At 44.1% G+C, this 16,275-nt stretch overlaps 1 protein-coding gene across 1 annotated transcript in view; it reads right to left on the minus strand.

Annotated features, from left to right (window-relative positions):
• CDH13 (cadherin 13) overlaps positions 1-16,275 on the minus strand; it is a 1,033,476-nt gene that overhangs the window by 638,946 nt on the left and 378,255 nt on the right. Inside the window, exon 3 of the mRNA XM_081215776.1 lies at positions 12,172-12,380. Within this exon, the coding sequence (XP_081071902.1) occupies positions 12,172-12,380 (209 nt within the window). The remainder of the gene's footprint in view (positions 1-12,171; positions 12,381-16,275) is intronic.

Here is a 16,275-nt window from a genome sequence, read left to right on the forward strand (position 1 = left end):
CAAATTCTGAAATTGTATACGGGATATTATTTAAAGTACTTTTTCGATAATTTATCTCTCTTTGCATGATAAAGAAGAGCAAGTGTTAACAAAATCTATTTTCTGTTAAAAAAAAATCATATTTTGGTCTTCCCTGGTGGCTCAGTGGTTGAGAATCTGCCTGCCAATGCAGGGGACACGGGTTCAAGCCCTGGTCTGGGAAGATCCCACATGCCGCGGAGCAACTAGGCCCATGAGCCACAACTACTGAGCCTGCGCGTCTGGAGCCTGTGCTCCGCAACAAGAGAGGCTGCGATCATGAGAGGCCCACGCACTGTGATGAAGAGTGGCCCCCACTTGCCGCAACTAGAGAAAGCCCTCGCACAGAAACTAAGACCCAACACAGCCAAAACTAAAATAAATAAATAATCATATTTTGATGCCCACGTACCCACAGTATTTGCCTTTTGATTGTTGATACTTCTGGCCTTATAAGAAAGAAGCAATTCAGCAAAGTGTGGTTCTGTCGTGGACCCCACTGGGATGTAGGCACTCTTGTTGTTGTTAAAGTCCCCTACACATGAACCTTCAAGTTACGAACTTTCAAAGATGCGAACACACTTGCGCATGTCCAGTCACGTAAGTTAGTTCACGTGCCTGGCATACATTGTCACATGTGTGCATCCTCCACAAGTGGTTGTGCTTTTGTGTACTTTACTGTACAGTACTGTATAGAGTACAGTAGTATAGTATCTTTTTTTAAAATTTATTTTTGGCTGCATTGGGTCTTTGTTGCTGTGCACGGGCTTTCTCTAGTTGTCGTGAGCAGGGGCTACTCTTTGTTGTGATGCGCGGGCTTCTCATCGCGGTGGCTTCTCTTGTTGCGGAGCTCGGGCTCTAGGCGCGTGGAGGGTGAGAGCTACTACCCAGACATCACTGGATTGTTTTTTCAAGAGGGTAGATAGAACTGAATCCAGCAAGGAACCAGAACCTGTGCCGTCAACGTCGGGTGTGAGTGAAACTGCAGCTTGCCCTTCATCTCCTTTTGCTGACGATCCTTCAGCTCTACCATCTCCCACCTCCTCTCCCTCCTCCAGTTAATAAATCTTCTTGCCTGTGCGCTTGATGCCAGCCCCTGTATGCCAGCTGTTGTATTGTACTATTGTACTTTTCAAGGTATTGCACTGTAAGATTAAAAATGTTTTATTTTTTGTGTTTGTTTTCTAAGTATTATTTGTGTGAAAAGTATTAGAAACCTATTACAGTACAGTACTATATAGCCGATTGCGTTAGTTGGGTACCTAGGCTAACTTTGTTGCACTTAGGAACAAACTGGACTTACGAATGCACTCTTGGAATGGAACTCGTTCATACGTGGGGGACTTACTGTATTATTATTACTGTTATTATTTTTAAGTAGCATCCCTAGAAGGTAGGACTCAAGGGTTTCTGCTTCTGTTAACAGGAGCAGAAAAAAGACAAAATAAGCCTGATGAGGTTGGGCCCTGGCCAGAGGCTCATTCCTGTTTGTCTGTGTGATAGCTTGAGACTAGACTTGTCTTTGTCTGAACAAGCAATTGAGTTGAGGATCAAACAGCATCAAAGTGTGGCCCAAGAGGAGTTGCCACCCTGTCATGTACCATAAATCAAGCCTGGCTCACAGAAACCTGCATGGGCAGATAGAGGATATGGTTGGTTGGAGGCATAATGCTCTTCTTTGCTTTATTTTCTCCAGATGCTCAGGCTTCTTCCTTAAAAGTCTGGGTGAAGAACATGTAATCTGATTAACCCATGTGCTTGGTGGAGGGAGACTGAGTAAGTGGTACATCCCCTCAATGTTCCTTTGCTACCGAGTTTTCAAATATTGAGACCAAAAAACTAAATAGAGACAGTCCATGGTCTGTATCAACAACCGTGCCCTCTTATCGTTGAAATTGTTTTGTTTGTTCTTTCAATCAGAATTGAGAACCAGACTTTTGCAGAGTGGCCTAGGAGACATTTACATATGAAAATCTTGTGTTGTTTCCAAGTGGTTCTACTTCCAAAAGTTTTATTCATGAGGAAAGTTTTTTAGAAGTGTCATGACAACACAGGGCTCCAACTACCAAAAATTTCCTTAGAATTCTCTCTCAGATTTATATGATTTTTAAAATTTCTAATCAGTTTGAAATTTTCCTACGTCATTTCATCTCCAATAAGAGCAGCCGTGCCAACTGGCAAAGACCACGGTGATCAGGTATCTCCATATGCCAGATAAGAGGCGACTTTAAAAAAACAGGTTACCACCTCAATACTTACACTTAGAATTCATTTGTATTTCATTTATGGTAATAATAAAAGATAGGAGGTTAGAAGTATATCAGGGAGCCTAGAAAAATATGCATTCTATCACATTATCTTATCCCATCAAAAATACTAGGTGAAAATTTCTCGCTGATGATTCTATATTCCTTTTACTTGAAAAGCCCCAAGCAGCTGTTGGAAAGCTAGCTGTGGATAGAACACTGGGCCTAGGGAATCACTGTCAGTTTGAATGCTGAGCTGCCACTTGACCTGCTCTACCACCCGAGACTGACCGACCTCTTGACTTCTGTGAGTCTCAGTTTCTTGACTCATAAAACAAGAATAACACCATCTGCTTCAAGGCGTTGTTGTGAGGATCAAATCCATATAATAAATACTAAAATAAAATTTTAAATTATAATTTAAAAAGTATAAATGTAATACATTTTCACTAGACTCTAGGACTATGAAGATGAATGAGATAAGGTCTGAAATAAAGGAACTCAGGGCCTAAGGGACATTTGTATTTAGAAACCTTGTGCTGTTTCCATGAGGTTCTTTCTCCAAAGATTCTATTCATGATGAGAGTTTTTAAAAGTGTTGTGATAACACAGGACTTGTCCACCTACCTAAAATTTCTTTAGGAGTTTTTGCTCAGCTCTGCATTCATTTTTTATTTTCTAACCACGTTTTAATTTTCCTATGTCATTTCATAGTCTTTATAGTAGAACAGAAAAGCACTAGTTCCGTTGTAAATGTCAGTATTACTAAAATAGCAGGGACTGCATAGAATCAGAAGGTCCAGGCCCAATTCCCAATTCTGCCACTTGCTGACAGAATGATGACACTGGCCAAGTCACTCATCATCTCTGAACCTGGGCTACTTCTGCATCAGCAAAGTAGGAACCAGATTACCAATGGCACAGGCTGGCTATGAGGATCAGAAAAACAGACGTATGTGTGAGAACATCTAAGACAATGTCCTGACATGTAGTAGGCCCCCAGTGAATGACTCTTTCCATTTCTCTTTCAAAATGTATAAATATTCCAGCAGAATTCCATGGCAGCCCTGTCTAACTGATAGCCAATTTCTACTTATGGCTATTAAGCTCTTAAAATCCAGCTAATCTACATTGAGATGTGCTGTAAATGTAAAATACATACTGCATTTCAAAGATTCAGTATAAAAAGAATGTAAAAAATTATTAATAATGTTCACCTGATTACTTATTGATATATATTAGATAAATTATAATATGTTTTAGGTTTTATATATATTGGGATAAATTTATTTATATATATATATATATATACACACACATACTTCATAGATACTCTCCATATCTATTTAGATATATCTCTGCCTATATGCCTATATGTATGTATATATGTATATGTAGAGAGATAGAGATATATATAGATATATCTATATAGATATGGAGAGTATCTATATATAGATATACAGAAATAGATATAGAGATATATCTATATAGAGAATATCTACATCTACGAAATTTAACCTAATATGCATATACTGGGTGTATGTATATGTGTATATATAAAATATACAATATATACATTGGGTATATTTATGGTTAAATATATATGTTAAATATATACTATATATGGTTTAATATATACTATTTGTTATTAGCTTTATTTATTTATTATTTTGGCTGTACTGTGTCTTAGCTGCGGCATGCAGGCTTCTTAGTTGAGGCATGTAGACTCTTAGTTGCAGCATGCATGTGGGATCTAGTTCCCCGACCTGGGATCGAACCCAGGCCCCCTGCATTGGGAATGGGGACTCTTACCCACTGGACCACCAGGGAAGTGCCTGGTTTAATATATACTATTAAAATTAATTTCATCTGTGTCTTTTTCTAAATAAGGAAACCTAAAATTACATATGTGGCTCGCATTGCTTTTCTATTGGCCCACACTTCTGTACAACATAAAATCTTGAGTCTTCACAAGCCAAAAAGAAGCTACTTTTAGTTATCTAGACTTTCTATGGGATCAGTTATTTTTCTCCAAGCATTTCAATTAAAATTAATCTTCAGAATATAGTTTTCTTAGATTCTGATCCACAAGGCAATCTGTTATCTACTTAAATTAATGAGTCAAAGGATGTCTCATCTACTGTATTTGAATAGTATCCTGGAGCTAAGAATCATAAACATAACAATTTAGTTGTGTGTCAAAATGTAACAGCCTAATACCCTATTCTAGGCCCAATTCGTGGATCTGTACCATAATTTTGGAGCTATATATTTTCCCCAATTTGGGTGACAGTTAAATGGTTACTAATTTTCCTTAATAGTAACTGGGGAGGCGTTTGCCATGAACAGTGGTCCTCTGCAGGTTTTTGAAGTTATCACTCTTGTTAAATCAGAGCATATTACATATATACAGCTTTAACTCTTCATTTCTTTATGGCCACAGTAAATGCAAAGATTGGTTCTCCACTATGGTGGTTATAAAATGTATTTCATGGGAGCAAGATCAATACCACTGACCAGCTTGACAGACTCCAAGCCCCTCCCAGTCAATGTGATAAGATCTGGAGACAAGGCTATTAATTTTACCATAAGCTGGTTGCTCTCATTCTCAGAGATGCTTGAAACAAATGAAGTCAAGTCACATGGATGCAGTGTGACAGGCACTTTGGGGGTTAGATGGTATAGTGGCCAGAACAGAGAAGACTCAAATGGTTGGCTCAGGGAGGATAAAAACTGGAGTTTATCTCAGTAACAAAAGTGCAAAAATATTTTTGTCTAGCATGTGTGAGATTAGGAAAAATGGAAAAAAATATGCATAAGTGACAGTAACTGGGTACTTCAGTGAAGAATAAACAATTTGTGATTGAGAATCCTGTTAGCACTGAGTTAGACACAATACATATTTTTTCAATTTCATGTACCCCATTATTGTATATAAGCAAGGCCAGGGTATCACTGTACAGATGAGAAAACCAAACCTCAAAGGAGTTAGGTGCCTTTTCAGTGCCACATGACTTATTAAGTACTAAATGTTTGATTAAATCCCAGTTTGGAGTCATTCCAGCTCCCGGTTAATTAACATCATCCACAACAATTCAGCTAAATGTCCCAGAGCACATACATATGCAGGAACAGAGGGGCACTCAGCCACTGCTTTTGAGCTACTAGACTCACCGTTCCAAGAGGTACTTAACAAATGGAACCTTAAGATTCTGCAAAGCAGTGGATTTAAAAGGTATAATTCCCCTGAGGATCAAGATACATAATTAACAGCAATATTAATATTGGCTTCTGATCAGTTGATGACATATTTTATTTTAAATATTAAAAATAAAAACAATGGTTTCTCCCAAGTTGCTCCTTCCTCTAATTGCTCCTTTTATTTTATTTTTTTGGAACTATTTCCATCATGATTCTTGGAACTGGATTAGGAGCCAAACTTAATGTCTTTTTTTTTTTTTTGCAGTACGCGGGCCTCTCACAGCTGTGGCCTCTCCCGTTGCGGAGCACAGGCTCCGGACGCGCAGGCTCAGCGGCCATGGCTCATGGGCCCAGCCGCTCTGCGGCATGTGGGATCCTCCCGGACCAGGGCACGAACCTGCGTCCTCTGCATCAGTAGGCGGACTCTCAACCACTGCACCACCAGGGAAGCCCCAAACTTATGTCTTTTAAATTGCATGTTTACAGTGGTAATGATCAAACAAGGTAAACAAGCCTTAAATTTTGCCTTTTCAATTTCTGTCATAACTTTCTCTGTTCATCTTACCTTTTTTTCAGGGATTTTTTAAATGGCCAAAAAAGGGGGGAAATATATATATATTTTTTGCATTTAATTTCAGCAACTTGATTAAGAGACCAGTTTCCCTTTACTGAGAATACCATGCACTGACTTCCAGTTAAGAAGTGTAAACTGTTTGTAATTAACTTCTACATACTGCAAGTCTTTTGATGTTTGTTAGGTGAACCCATAGGAATAAAGAATCCTCTCTCGGAAGTTTAGTCAGTGTTTCACGTAAGTTCATGTATAATCTTGAATTCTCTAGGTTGTATAAGTGACAGAATTTGGTCTTATTGGAAGGGAGGAAGGATTGCGTTGTCTGAATTTGCCCAGTTCACTCACTTTGCATGTATTACAGTCTGACTCTAACGATATGATGAGGAGGAATAACTGGCTTTTTCGTGGCCCCTACTTTGTGCTCGGCACTGTTCTAAATACTTTGCATACATTTACTCATTTAATCCTTGTGACATCTCTGTGAAGTTGATACTATTACGAGCCTATTCTACGTCTGATGGAACTGGAGCAGAGGTGGCAAGCGTGGCACTGGGAATCATGCCAAGGTGTCCAGCTCCAGGGCAGTGTTCTCAGCCTTCCTGCATGGAAGCCCGGGCCCTGAGTTCCAGAGCTCAGAATCGAGACGAAAACCAACACAGAAAAACGAGATGGTTAAAGTTTAAGGCTATGATGGGGGGCAACCAGGCAGGGCGCTCTGAGGAGCATGGAGGAAAACTCACTTAACCAGCCAGGGGACAGTCAGAGAGGTGTCCCTGAAGAAGAGAAATCTTGGCCGGTCCAGAAGTTTCAAAAGAGTTAGCCCTGTCAATTGGTGCTGGCCATGGGGCAGCTGGGGCCATGGCGAAGAGGGAATAATCCAGACAGAGCAATGGCCAGCATGAACGGGAGGGAGAGCTCAGCCAGTTCAAGAAACCACATGTGGTTTGGTATTGGGGGGTGGGGGCAGAGCTCAATACAGGGAGTGGTATGAAATGAGGGACTCAATCTACTCATGCATTTATTCAAAAAACATTTACTGAAAACCAAGTATACACCAGCACTGTGCCAGGTGCTGAAGACAGAGCAGTGGACACACCAGGAAGAAAGGAAGGAAAGCAGGGAGTGAGAGAGGGAAGTAGAAAGCAAACACACTATATTCCTGCCTTCAGGGAGCTTATAGTCTCATCAGGGAGCCACACTTTAAACACCTAAATAAGGAAGTAAATGCTTAATTACCAACTGAGAAGAAGGCCAGGAAGGAATAGAACAGGTGCTAGAAGTGAGACTAGCAGGGGAGACCTTCCTTTGGAACAGGTACCAGGGAAGGCTCTGGGAGGAAGTAACATTTCAGCAGGTCAAGCCACTTAGAAATGAAAAGGAATCAGGCTTGACGGAAGGCTGTAGAGACCAGGCTAGACTGTAAAGGACCTTTTCACACATATATAAAGACTTCAGAATTTATCCCAAGAGCCAAATAGCCTGATGAGGAAGTAAGCAGAGGAGTGATGGGATCAGATTTGCACTGATAACCCCAGTCTGGGGGCAGGGAAGCCTGATTCAAGCCTGTAGCCTGTGGGCCTCCACAACTCTCCCTTCTGCTATATGCATGTCTCCTCCTTTGCTCATGAGACCCAGTTGCCTGGGTCACAGGTGTCTAAATTCTAGAGTTGCTTAGAGCGTGAACTCTCACATTTCAAAATGTAGCTGGTAGCTACAGTCTCTTTAGCTCCAAAACATCAATTCAAAGTACATTCCTGCAAGCTCTGTGATGTTCTTACTTCCCAGCCTGACTTTATTGAGTTCTTATTTGATGTCAGAATTTGGTGCCATAATCTACAGTTATGGAAGCTACAAATTCTTAAATTAGAAATATAAATAAATGAGTGGCATATTTTTTCCCCAGGCTTGAAACGTGTAAATGAGGTTGATGAGTCCCATTTACACAGCAGGTAAAGACATCTCTATCCAAGATGCAAAAGGAATGAAACACAAGAGCTTTTCCATGTAAACCTTTGGAGTTCTATATTCAAGGTAAAAATAACTAACCAATTAATAAGTAAGTAAATAAAAGCAAATGTTCTCTCGTCTTCATGTTCACCATTGCCAGGCAGTGAGGGACAGCAGATCTGGTGGGGACAAGCCACGGTTCTGTCCAGACATACTTCTGTGAGTCAAGTTCATGATCACATTCCACAGGCTAGAAAACGCCTTTGTGCATGCATGGTTAACCTTGGCCCCCTCCTTAACCATCCCCCCTCGTCTGTCCAAAGACAAGGGATTAAACTGCTTCTCCACCCATGCAGATCTAAGATGATCTTACATGGACCAGGAAGGTACTAGCTTCTGGGCAACCCATTAAAAAGGCAGCAATAGCTTGAGCGTCTATAATTAAAGTATTAACAATCAGACTTCACAGATTTGGGCTACAGGCTTTCCCGTGAAACGGGGTTGCAGGGAGCAGGTAAGGTAAGAGAGGCACATCCTTTTATTAAAGAATTGCTGGGCTCCAGTTACTGCAGCTGAATTGGGCTTCACTGGGGTTACATTTGTCTTAGAGATTCCTTCCTTCCCAAACATAGCGATGTGAAACCACCCACTGTGACATCTCTCCTGTTTTGATTGTGCTGGGTGCCCCAGTGCCCTTGTTTCTCTCTTCGGCCTTACTTTCTTCTTCTACCTCTAATCTCTGGTTTCTGTGTCATGGCCTCAGAGAGGACATTTAGCCCTTGGTTCCTTATCCCTTCTCGAGAGGTTCTAAAATAATGCCATTGATGGGACAGGTCACCTGGTGTCTGGTGCTGAGCCCAATGGAGTGATTCTGTGATAGAAGCTCTATTCTTAACCCTGCTTCGCAGATGAGGGTGTTGAAGTGCGGGGAGATGAGTGGCTTGCCCAAGGTCACGTAATCATAAGTGGTGGAACAGAAATTTGAACCCGCTGAAGTTTGACACCAAAGCCAAAGCCCCACCACTATGCTGCTTTTCCCCCAGATGTTTACCCAGAGATCCATCCCTGTCTCTATCAAGATGTCCTCAGGAGCCGCCAACTCAACGCATCGAAGCTGGACCATTCACCTTTCCCCACCACGCCTCCCCTGACTGGTCCAATCCACCTCCATCCTCCTAGGCCAGACAATGTGGAACCATCAGGACGCTGAATCTTGGCTCATTCTTCCTTCCACTGGTTGTTCCCCTCCATCGCTACTATATTGCTCTAACTCATGCCCTCACCTTTGGACCCATGGGTAGCCACCCAAGGGGCACAGTCCTCTGGGGGGCAAAGTGGCAGGAAGGAGAACGGGTGGAGAGGCCAGAATCTCAATCTCATTTCTGCCAATTTCAAGCTAGGAGATCTTGGCCAAGTCCTCACATCTGTAGGAAGGGAGTGCCAACAGCAGCCTCACAGGGAGGTTGCGAGGGTTAGGAATAACGCCCATTAATAAGCATACCCTGAGATGCACACACTTATGAGAGTCCTGCTACACAATACAGGTTCTCACTCACGTCCTTGTGCCTCGGTTTACCCCAGTTTGTAAAATGGGGACAGTAGCATGTGCCTCATCGGTGGTGGGGAGATGAGTCAGCCTCTGTGGCCCGTGAGTGCAGCACCCGGCACACAGTAAGCGCCATGCACTCACTGGCTGTCGTTACCAGCCCCACCTCCCCTGCCCTCTCGCTTCTCTAAAGGCACAGAGCAGCCATCACCACTGCCTCCCTACTTGGTACTTAATCAGCATACATGTTCACTTTCTCTCCCCAACCAGGAGCTGAGCTGACTTGTGTACTTACTGCTTTCCTTCTCTAGCAGCTGGCCCACTTTGCCACACAGAGTAGGGCTTCAAAAATACCAACTGGGTATCCGTTAAGGACTGTGCTTTCCTTAGAGGGCCTCTCTGGCTAGCTATTTTGTTTTCCTAGCCTTTTCTTTTTTTGGACTTTTTGTATTATGGACACATCTGGGCAACTTCACAAGGCCGATTTTCAAACCTCATAGAATTACTGGAGGCGGGAGATGAATGCCCCGTTCAGCTGGAGCCTGGCAAACTGACCAGGACAGCAGCCTCCACTGTGCTTTATAAGAAGCAAACGATTGCAGCCAAGCTATGTGGACGGTGTGTTCAGAAAGAGACAAATGAGAAACAGCCGGGGCTCCAAGGAGCTTTGCCTCCAGAAGGGTGTCTTTCTGGAACTCAAGAGACCAGCTCTTCAAGACTGAGTCTCTTGGTAACGATCCTGGGTCTCCAAGCCTATGAAAGCGAAGTTTTGTCCTAAGAAGTGCCTCCAATCCCTTCTGCTCTGCTTTGAGCTAAATACTATGATACTGTCTGTTCCAGATTTAAAGATGAGCTGTCAATCACAATGAACAATATTCATCTAAATGCATTCCATCCTGCATGTGAACCCCCTTCTGTGAATCTCTGTGCCATTTACTTGTTCCCAAGAAGCACTTTGTGCTGCACATTCTGGCAGTTTTGTTGCTTTAGATATTTGGAAGTCATTTATATCACGAGTTAGTGAGATGCTGTGAAAATGACCACGGCTAAGTGAGAGATAAGCTTGCTTTTGTGGTGCCAATGGATTTCCACACTGGTATGTATTCACCCAGATCCTATTTTCTTTTGAAAACGTCAGTGGCACAATGTGGATTCATTTGTAGCTTGCTATCTACCCTTAACTCACAGATTCACAGATATAAAGGGGAATTATGGAGCTTGTCCAGTCCAGGGATGGCAAATATATTCCAGCCCTACAAACATCTCTAAATGACCAATGGAGTGTAGCTTCCAGAAGCATTGTATTGGGAGAGATACTCAGGTCAAGCCAGGGGTGATTAGCAACATGTGCCACGTATAAGGTGACAGAGTGGGGCAGCATACATGCCACTTATTCGCCATTGCATACTGTTTAACCCCTCTAGTCTGCAGATATATGATTCTTTCAAGATCACACAGACAGCACTGGCAGGAAAGCAACACTCACATTGCCATTTGTACTGTCTCTGCTCCCCAGCTGTGGAATCGGTGTTCACTCCACCACTGAACAAAATTAGCAGATAAAGCAGGGTTACGGGGAGTGTGGCAGATGGAGAAAGGCAGTGGGAATCACAGGCTTTAAAAAACTGGGTGAGAGCAGGCCAGCAGCAGGTAGGAAGAGGCTAGCCGCACCAAGCTGGGGACATGCCATTATTATTGTTATTATTTTGCCTGGGTCTTGCTGTATGTCATCCCTTTCTATAACTGAGAAGCCACAGAGTCTCTGAACTCCTGGTGAAGCAGGAGTAGGTAAGTCCATTGTACCAAATGTTTCTGGATGACACAATCAGGAAGTCTGAAGGGCACTTTGTGGCATTCCTCAAGTCACATGTGTGCAGGGGCAGAGATCTGCATACATGTGCGTGCGGAAAGGAATGGGCACCAGTGCATGGCAAAGGGGCAGCGCCATATGCCATGGTTGCCTCATATACAACTCCAGTGGGCAACTCTGGTTCTTGCCCAACATCCATTTCCCTTCCTTAGACGACAGCATCCTAACTTACTCTGAGTAACTAATGACCCTCTTTTTCACTCTCAGTCCATATACTTTAGGTGGGGCTGAGTCTACCCTGGTTTGGGGGCAAGGCATGTGACCCAGACTTAGCCAACCAGAGCCTCAGGACCAAATGGACACAGTAACTGGCTCAGGGATGGACGCACGCTCTAAGGACTGCCAATAAGATTCGATTTCAAGCTTGGGTTGGCAGTATCAGGAAGAGATGCTCTCTCAGGTGACATCAGACTGAGCAAATGAAGTGGAGCTGCTGAGACCTCCACACAGGGAAGCAGGGATGGTTGGGACTGTCTAAGAGTAAAGACAGTAGAAGGAAAATGGAACCACAGATGGATAAGACCAAAGCTGATGTTGTCACATGGGCACGGATACATAGCCATGCTAGCAGGCAAAGCTATCCCTGAAATATTTGTCACATGACCCCAAAAATTCCCCCGGCCAGACTGTGTTTTCAGTTAGGTTTCTATCATTTGCAAACAACAAAAGAATCTTGACCAATAATAAACCAAAGACCCATTTTCCCCATAAGACATACAGACCGCAATATTCCTCCTTGGACCCAACTTATCCCAAGCAGTTCTATTACCTGCAAGGAGCCCCGGATGTCTTTCCCCCCGACAATCACGAGTTCTGCCATGTCTTCCGCATGGGGAGTCCGGGCGTGGACGAACAGAGTCTTGCCCACTGCAGTTATGTTTCTCAGGGCGACTAAGCTGCCATCATTGTTCACCTTGAAGTATGGGCTTGAGAGCTCATAGTGTAGCTTGTCATTTCCCTTACAGTCACTGAAGGTCACTGGCAAAAACAAAACACATGAACAGAAACAGGAGTGTGAGTAGGTTGGGCAGCTCGGTCCTGGAGCTACCTTTGACCATGAAACGTGGATTACCACTCTGCATTCCAGATCCACGAATGCTGCCCCTTACCCCACAGCACCCTCTTGTAGCCATATGGCTTTGACTGTGCTGAAGGACCTCACTCAATCAAGAATCGTCCTTAATCACCTCCCATGGCCCAGGCAGGTGCAAAGCCCTTTGATGCACAAAGAGAACCTCTTCCCTGCCCTGGAGTGTAGTGAGTTAAGCGTACAGTCAGATATGGTGGAGTGATATTTGAGGACACGATCTCCTCCCTTCTGTATGAGGTACTGTGGCAGAACCAGAGAGTTCAGGAGCCTTGAGGGACAGCTTCAAAGGCACGATATCTGAGCTGGGTCTTGAAGGTGAACGGGAAATTAGAAGGCCCCTAAGAGGGTATTGGGGTTCTAGGTTACTCAAAGACATGGAGGTGGTGAAGTAACAAAACAGACTCAGAGAAAGAGAACTAACTCAGTGCACTGGGACCAGAGGTGGACTTGAAATGATGCAGGGCTGGGGAGGTGGAGAGGCTTGAAATGAAGCTGAACATGTCCTTCAGATACAAATTAGGAAATGCCACTAAGTTAGGGGGCTGCCTCATAGCCCTGAACTATTTTTATTGTGGACAGGGTCAAGGTCAGGCGTGTGTTCTGGTCCATAGCCCTGAACTATTTTTAGTGTGGAGAGGGTCAAGGTCAGGTGTGTGTTCTGGTTCCAATGTAGATCCGTGCTTCCCACGGGGCTGGGGTGTATCAGAATAACATGGGAGATTTGTTTTTAAGTACTGAGCACCCAGTCCAAAGATTCTAATTTAGTTGCTCTGGGTTCTAGAGAGTGGTTTGGAGAAGGGCAAGAAGAGAAGCCAAGAAAACTGTTAGTTTGGTGTCATACCAATGATGCCCGGCCCAGATTAGGACAGTGGCTGGATAGATGCGAGGGCACTTCCTGTGGTCGTGTCCGAGCAGCAGCCATGCTGGCGGAACCGCATGGAGCTCAGGGCCGTTACCGTGAGCAGCAGCTGTGACAGCTGATCCATCACACTTCCCTCTGCGGTGCGTCTTTACTTAGTGCACAGTTCTGTTACTATAGGTATCACCACTTATTGTCTGTATGTGTGTGTGCCCATCTGCCTTCCTCTGTAAACTCTGGGGACCCTGTGGGTAAGCGTGGAATTGTATTACCTGCTTTCTTCCCCACTCCCACTTTTGTTTTCTTAGCTCTCTGCTAAACAGGCTTGTTTGTTTGTTTCCTAAACTTTTAATTGGAGCATAACACAGATACAGAAGCGCACATAAATCAGAATGTACAGCTCAATGAATTTTCACAAAGTGGGCACATCCGTGTACCCAGCACCCAGCCCTAGACACAAAATATTACCAGCCCCCCCTCCTCCCCCTCCCTGAGTAAAATCCCTACCCTCCTCCCCAAAGGCTACACTATCCTAACTTCTAATACCATAGATGAGTTTCATTTGTACTTGCACTTCATGCAAATGGAATCGTAGAGTGGGTGATCATTTGTGTCTGCCTCTTTCACTCAACATTATGTTTGTAAGATTCATCCAAGTGGCTGCAAGTAGCGCAGTTTATCCTCGTCAGTGTATAGAATTCCATTATGTGGCCATACTGTGTCTAGTTATGTACTCTACTGTTAATGGGCATATGGGTTATTTCCAGTTTGGGGTTCTTAAAATATTACTACCAGGAACCTTCTTGTGTGTCTTTTAGTGACAATATCTACCTGGGTCCAAGTACACTGTTAAAGCCATATAACTGCTGAATTAAGCTGATCTTTCTATTCTGGGACCATAATTCTTACGGTGATAATAACCATTTTAGCTGATCATTATAATGGCTAATGTGAGTTGAACACTTTCTACACATGAGACTCAGTGCTAAGCATTTTACGTACATGACCTTATTTAATCTTTACAACAGTTCTGACCCCCTCCCTCCACAGTCTGTAGATAAAGTAACTGAGGCTTCTGAGAGGGCAAAGGAGGTGCCCAGCACACAGTCTGTAAATCATAAAACCAAGATTTGAACCCTGGTCTGTCTGCTTTTCACCACTACCTGATCTCAGTAAAGACAAAGCCCTGTTGTAAAACACTCCCCTCCTGAAATCCCATCAGAACCTGCATATAATGACGTGAGTCCCCAGCTCAGTCCTGCTCCCACGTTCCCGCCCAGCCCAGAAGCACTTCACAGGGTGCCAGTGCCACCTCGAGGTCCCTCTGTGTCAGGGCTCCAGCGCCTTTCCTGGCTGCCAAGTCAGCCCTAGGGGCTTCTCTGTAATGTACACACATGGGATCTCTTGGGAGTCTGCAGTTCTCAGACACCTGTTCACTTCTTCTGACCATCCTCGTAGCTAAGAGTGATTGGGCGTGGTTCAGGTTTTGGAAGTGAACTATATGAAGGAGAGACACGGAAGTCGCTTCCATTGTCAGCATCAGTTAGCATCAATCCACTGAAGGCACACTGCTCAGATGACAGGGCCCGCTTGGGAACTTGTCTATTTTGCCAGGATGCTGGTCTGGCCTTAGTCCCTGGGTAGGATCAAAGAAGACAGTCTCAGCTGGGAAGGGCTGGAGGCTAGGGAAGGCATACAAAGGCTAATATGGTTATTATCACCACAATAATTATCTTCCCAGAATAGAAAGACCCTGTAGGGATTCTAGTTTCACAGGTCAATTCCTTCCTTCTTCCCTTCCTTCCTGCCTTTTCTCTTTCCTTCCTTCCTTCCACAAATATTTCCTAAGCCCAGGTTATGCCAGATGTTGGGGTTATAATGTTGAACAAAGATGGACACAGTCCCTGGCTTGAAGTCTAGTGTGAGGGTGGAGGGGTGGAGATGGACATTAATAGGGGACTTATTACAGGCAGACAGAACCACAACATGTGGAACGGCCCTGTGGCACTCAGGGAGCTGCATGTAAGCCAGTGAGATGGGCACAGAGAGCAAGGGAGAAAGCAAAGAAGAGATAAGCTGGTCCGGGAAATGTGGGGTCTGGAAGGCCACAGAAAGACGTATTCCTTGAAGGAAATCTGGACCCGTCCATCACAACTGCAGAACTGACTTTCCTCCTCTTGAGTCTCATACAGCTCTGGCTCCCCATGCAAAACAATGCTCAACACCCAAGATCCTCCCTGTCCAAGCTGTCCACTGGCCCCCACTGGCGTCCATCTTCACTCTGTCTCCCACATTAGCCACTTCCGCACCTCCCGACAGCTACGCTCCCCTCCTGCCCTTCGATGGGCTGTATCGCTCCCTCTGTGCAGAAGGTAAGTACTTCCCAGCTTCTTCACCCTGCTGACTCTGTCATTAACTCTATCATTCTTGGAGAGGCAGCTTGGGCCACTTCTCCAAATATCCTCTTTGCGTTGCCAGCATTTCCGGTACATAGTGAATTTTATATCATATCGTATCAACAGGTCCACTCTATGTATCTGTTTTCCCCATCAGAACCAAGGGCAGAAATTGGATCTTATTCTTTTATTCATCTCCAGCAATGAACAGAAAGCTTTTCCATACAGGAGGCCATCAATAACAATTCCACTTAATTACTCTCTCGGGCTAAATGATGCTCTAGTGGTGGTGGTGCACGGGTACCTCTTCCATACTGGGCACAGAAGATACTGAAGACAAGGCTGGGAACTGAGAAGGAAGGCCCCTTATCACCTCTTGTCTTGGCTGAGCCCAGCAGTGGAGCCAGGTAGGAAATGAAGAGCTCAGCCATGGTCTCCCCTTAGTTCCCCAGGCTCTGTGTGCATCCATTCAGGACAGCACTTAGCCTCCTGTGCTTAGCTTTGACTGAGCTCACTGGTGAAGTCAGG

Source organism: Mesoplodon bidens (genome assembly GCF_964165515.1).
Source record: "Mesoplodon bidens genome assembly, chromosome: 18".
NCBI classification, from domain to species: Eukaryota; Metazoa; Chordata; class Mammalia; order Artiodactyla; family Ziphiidae; genus Mesoplodon; species Mesoplodon bidens.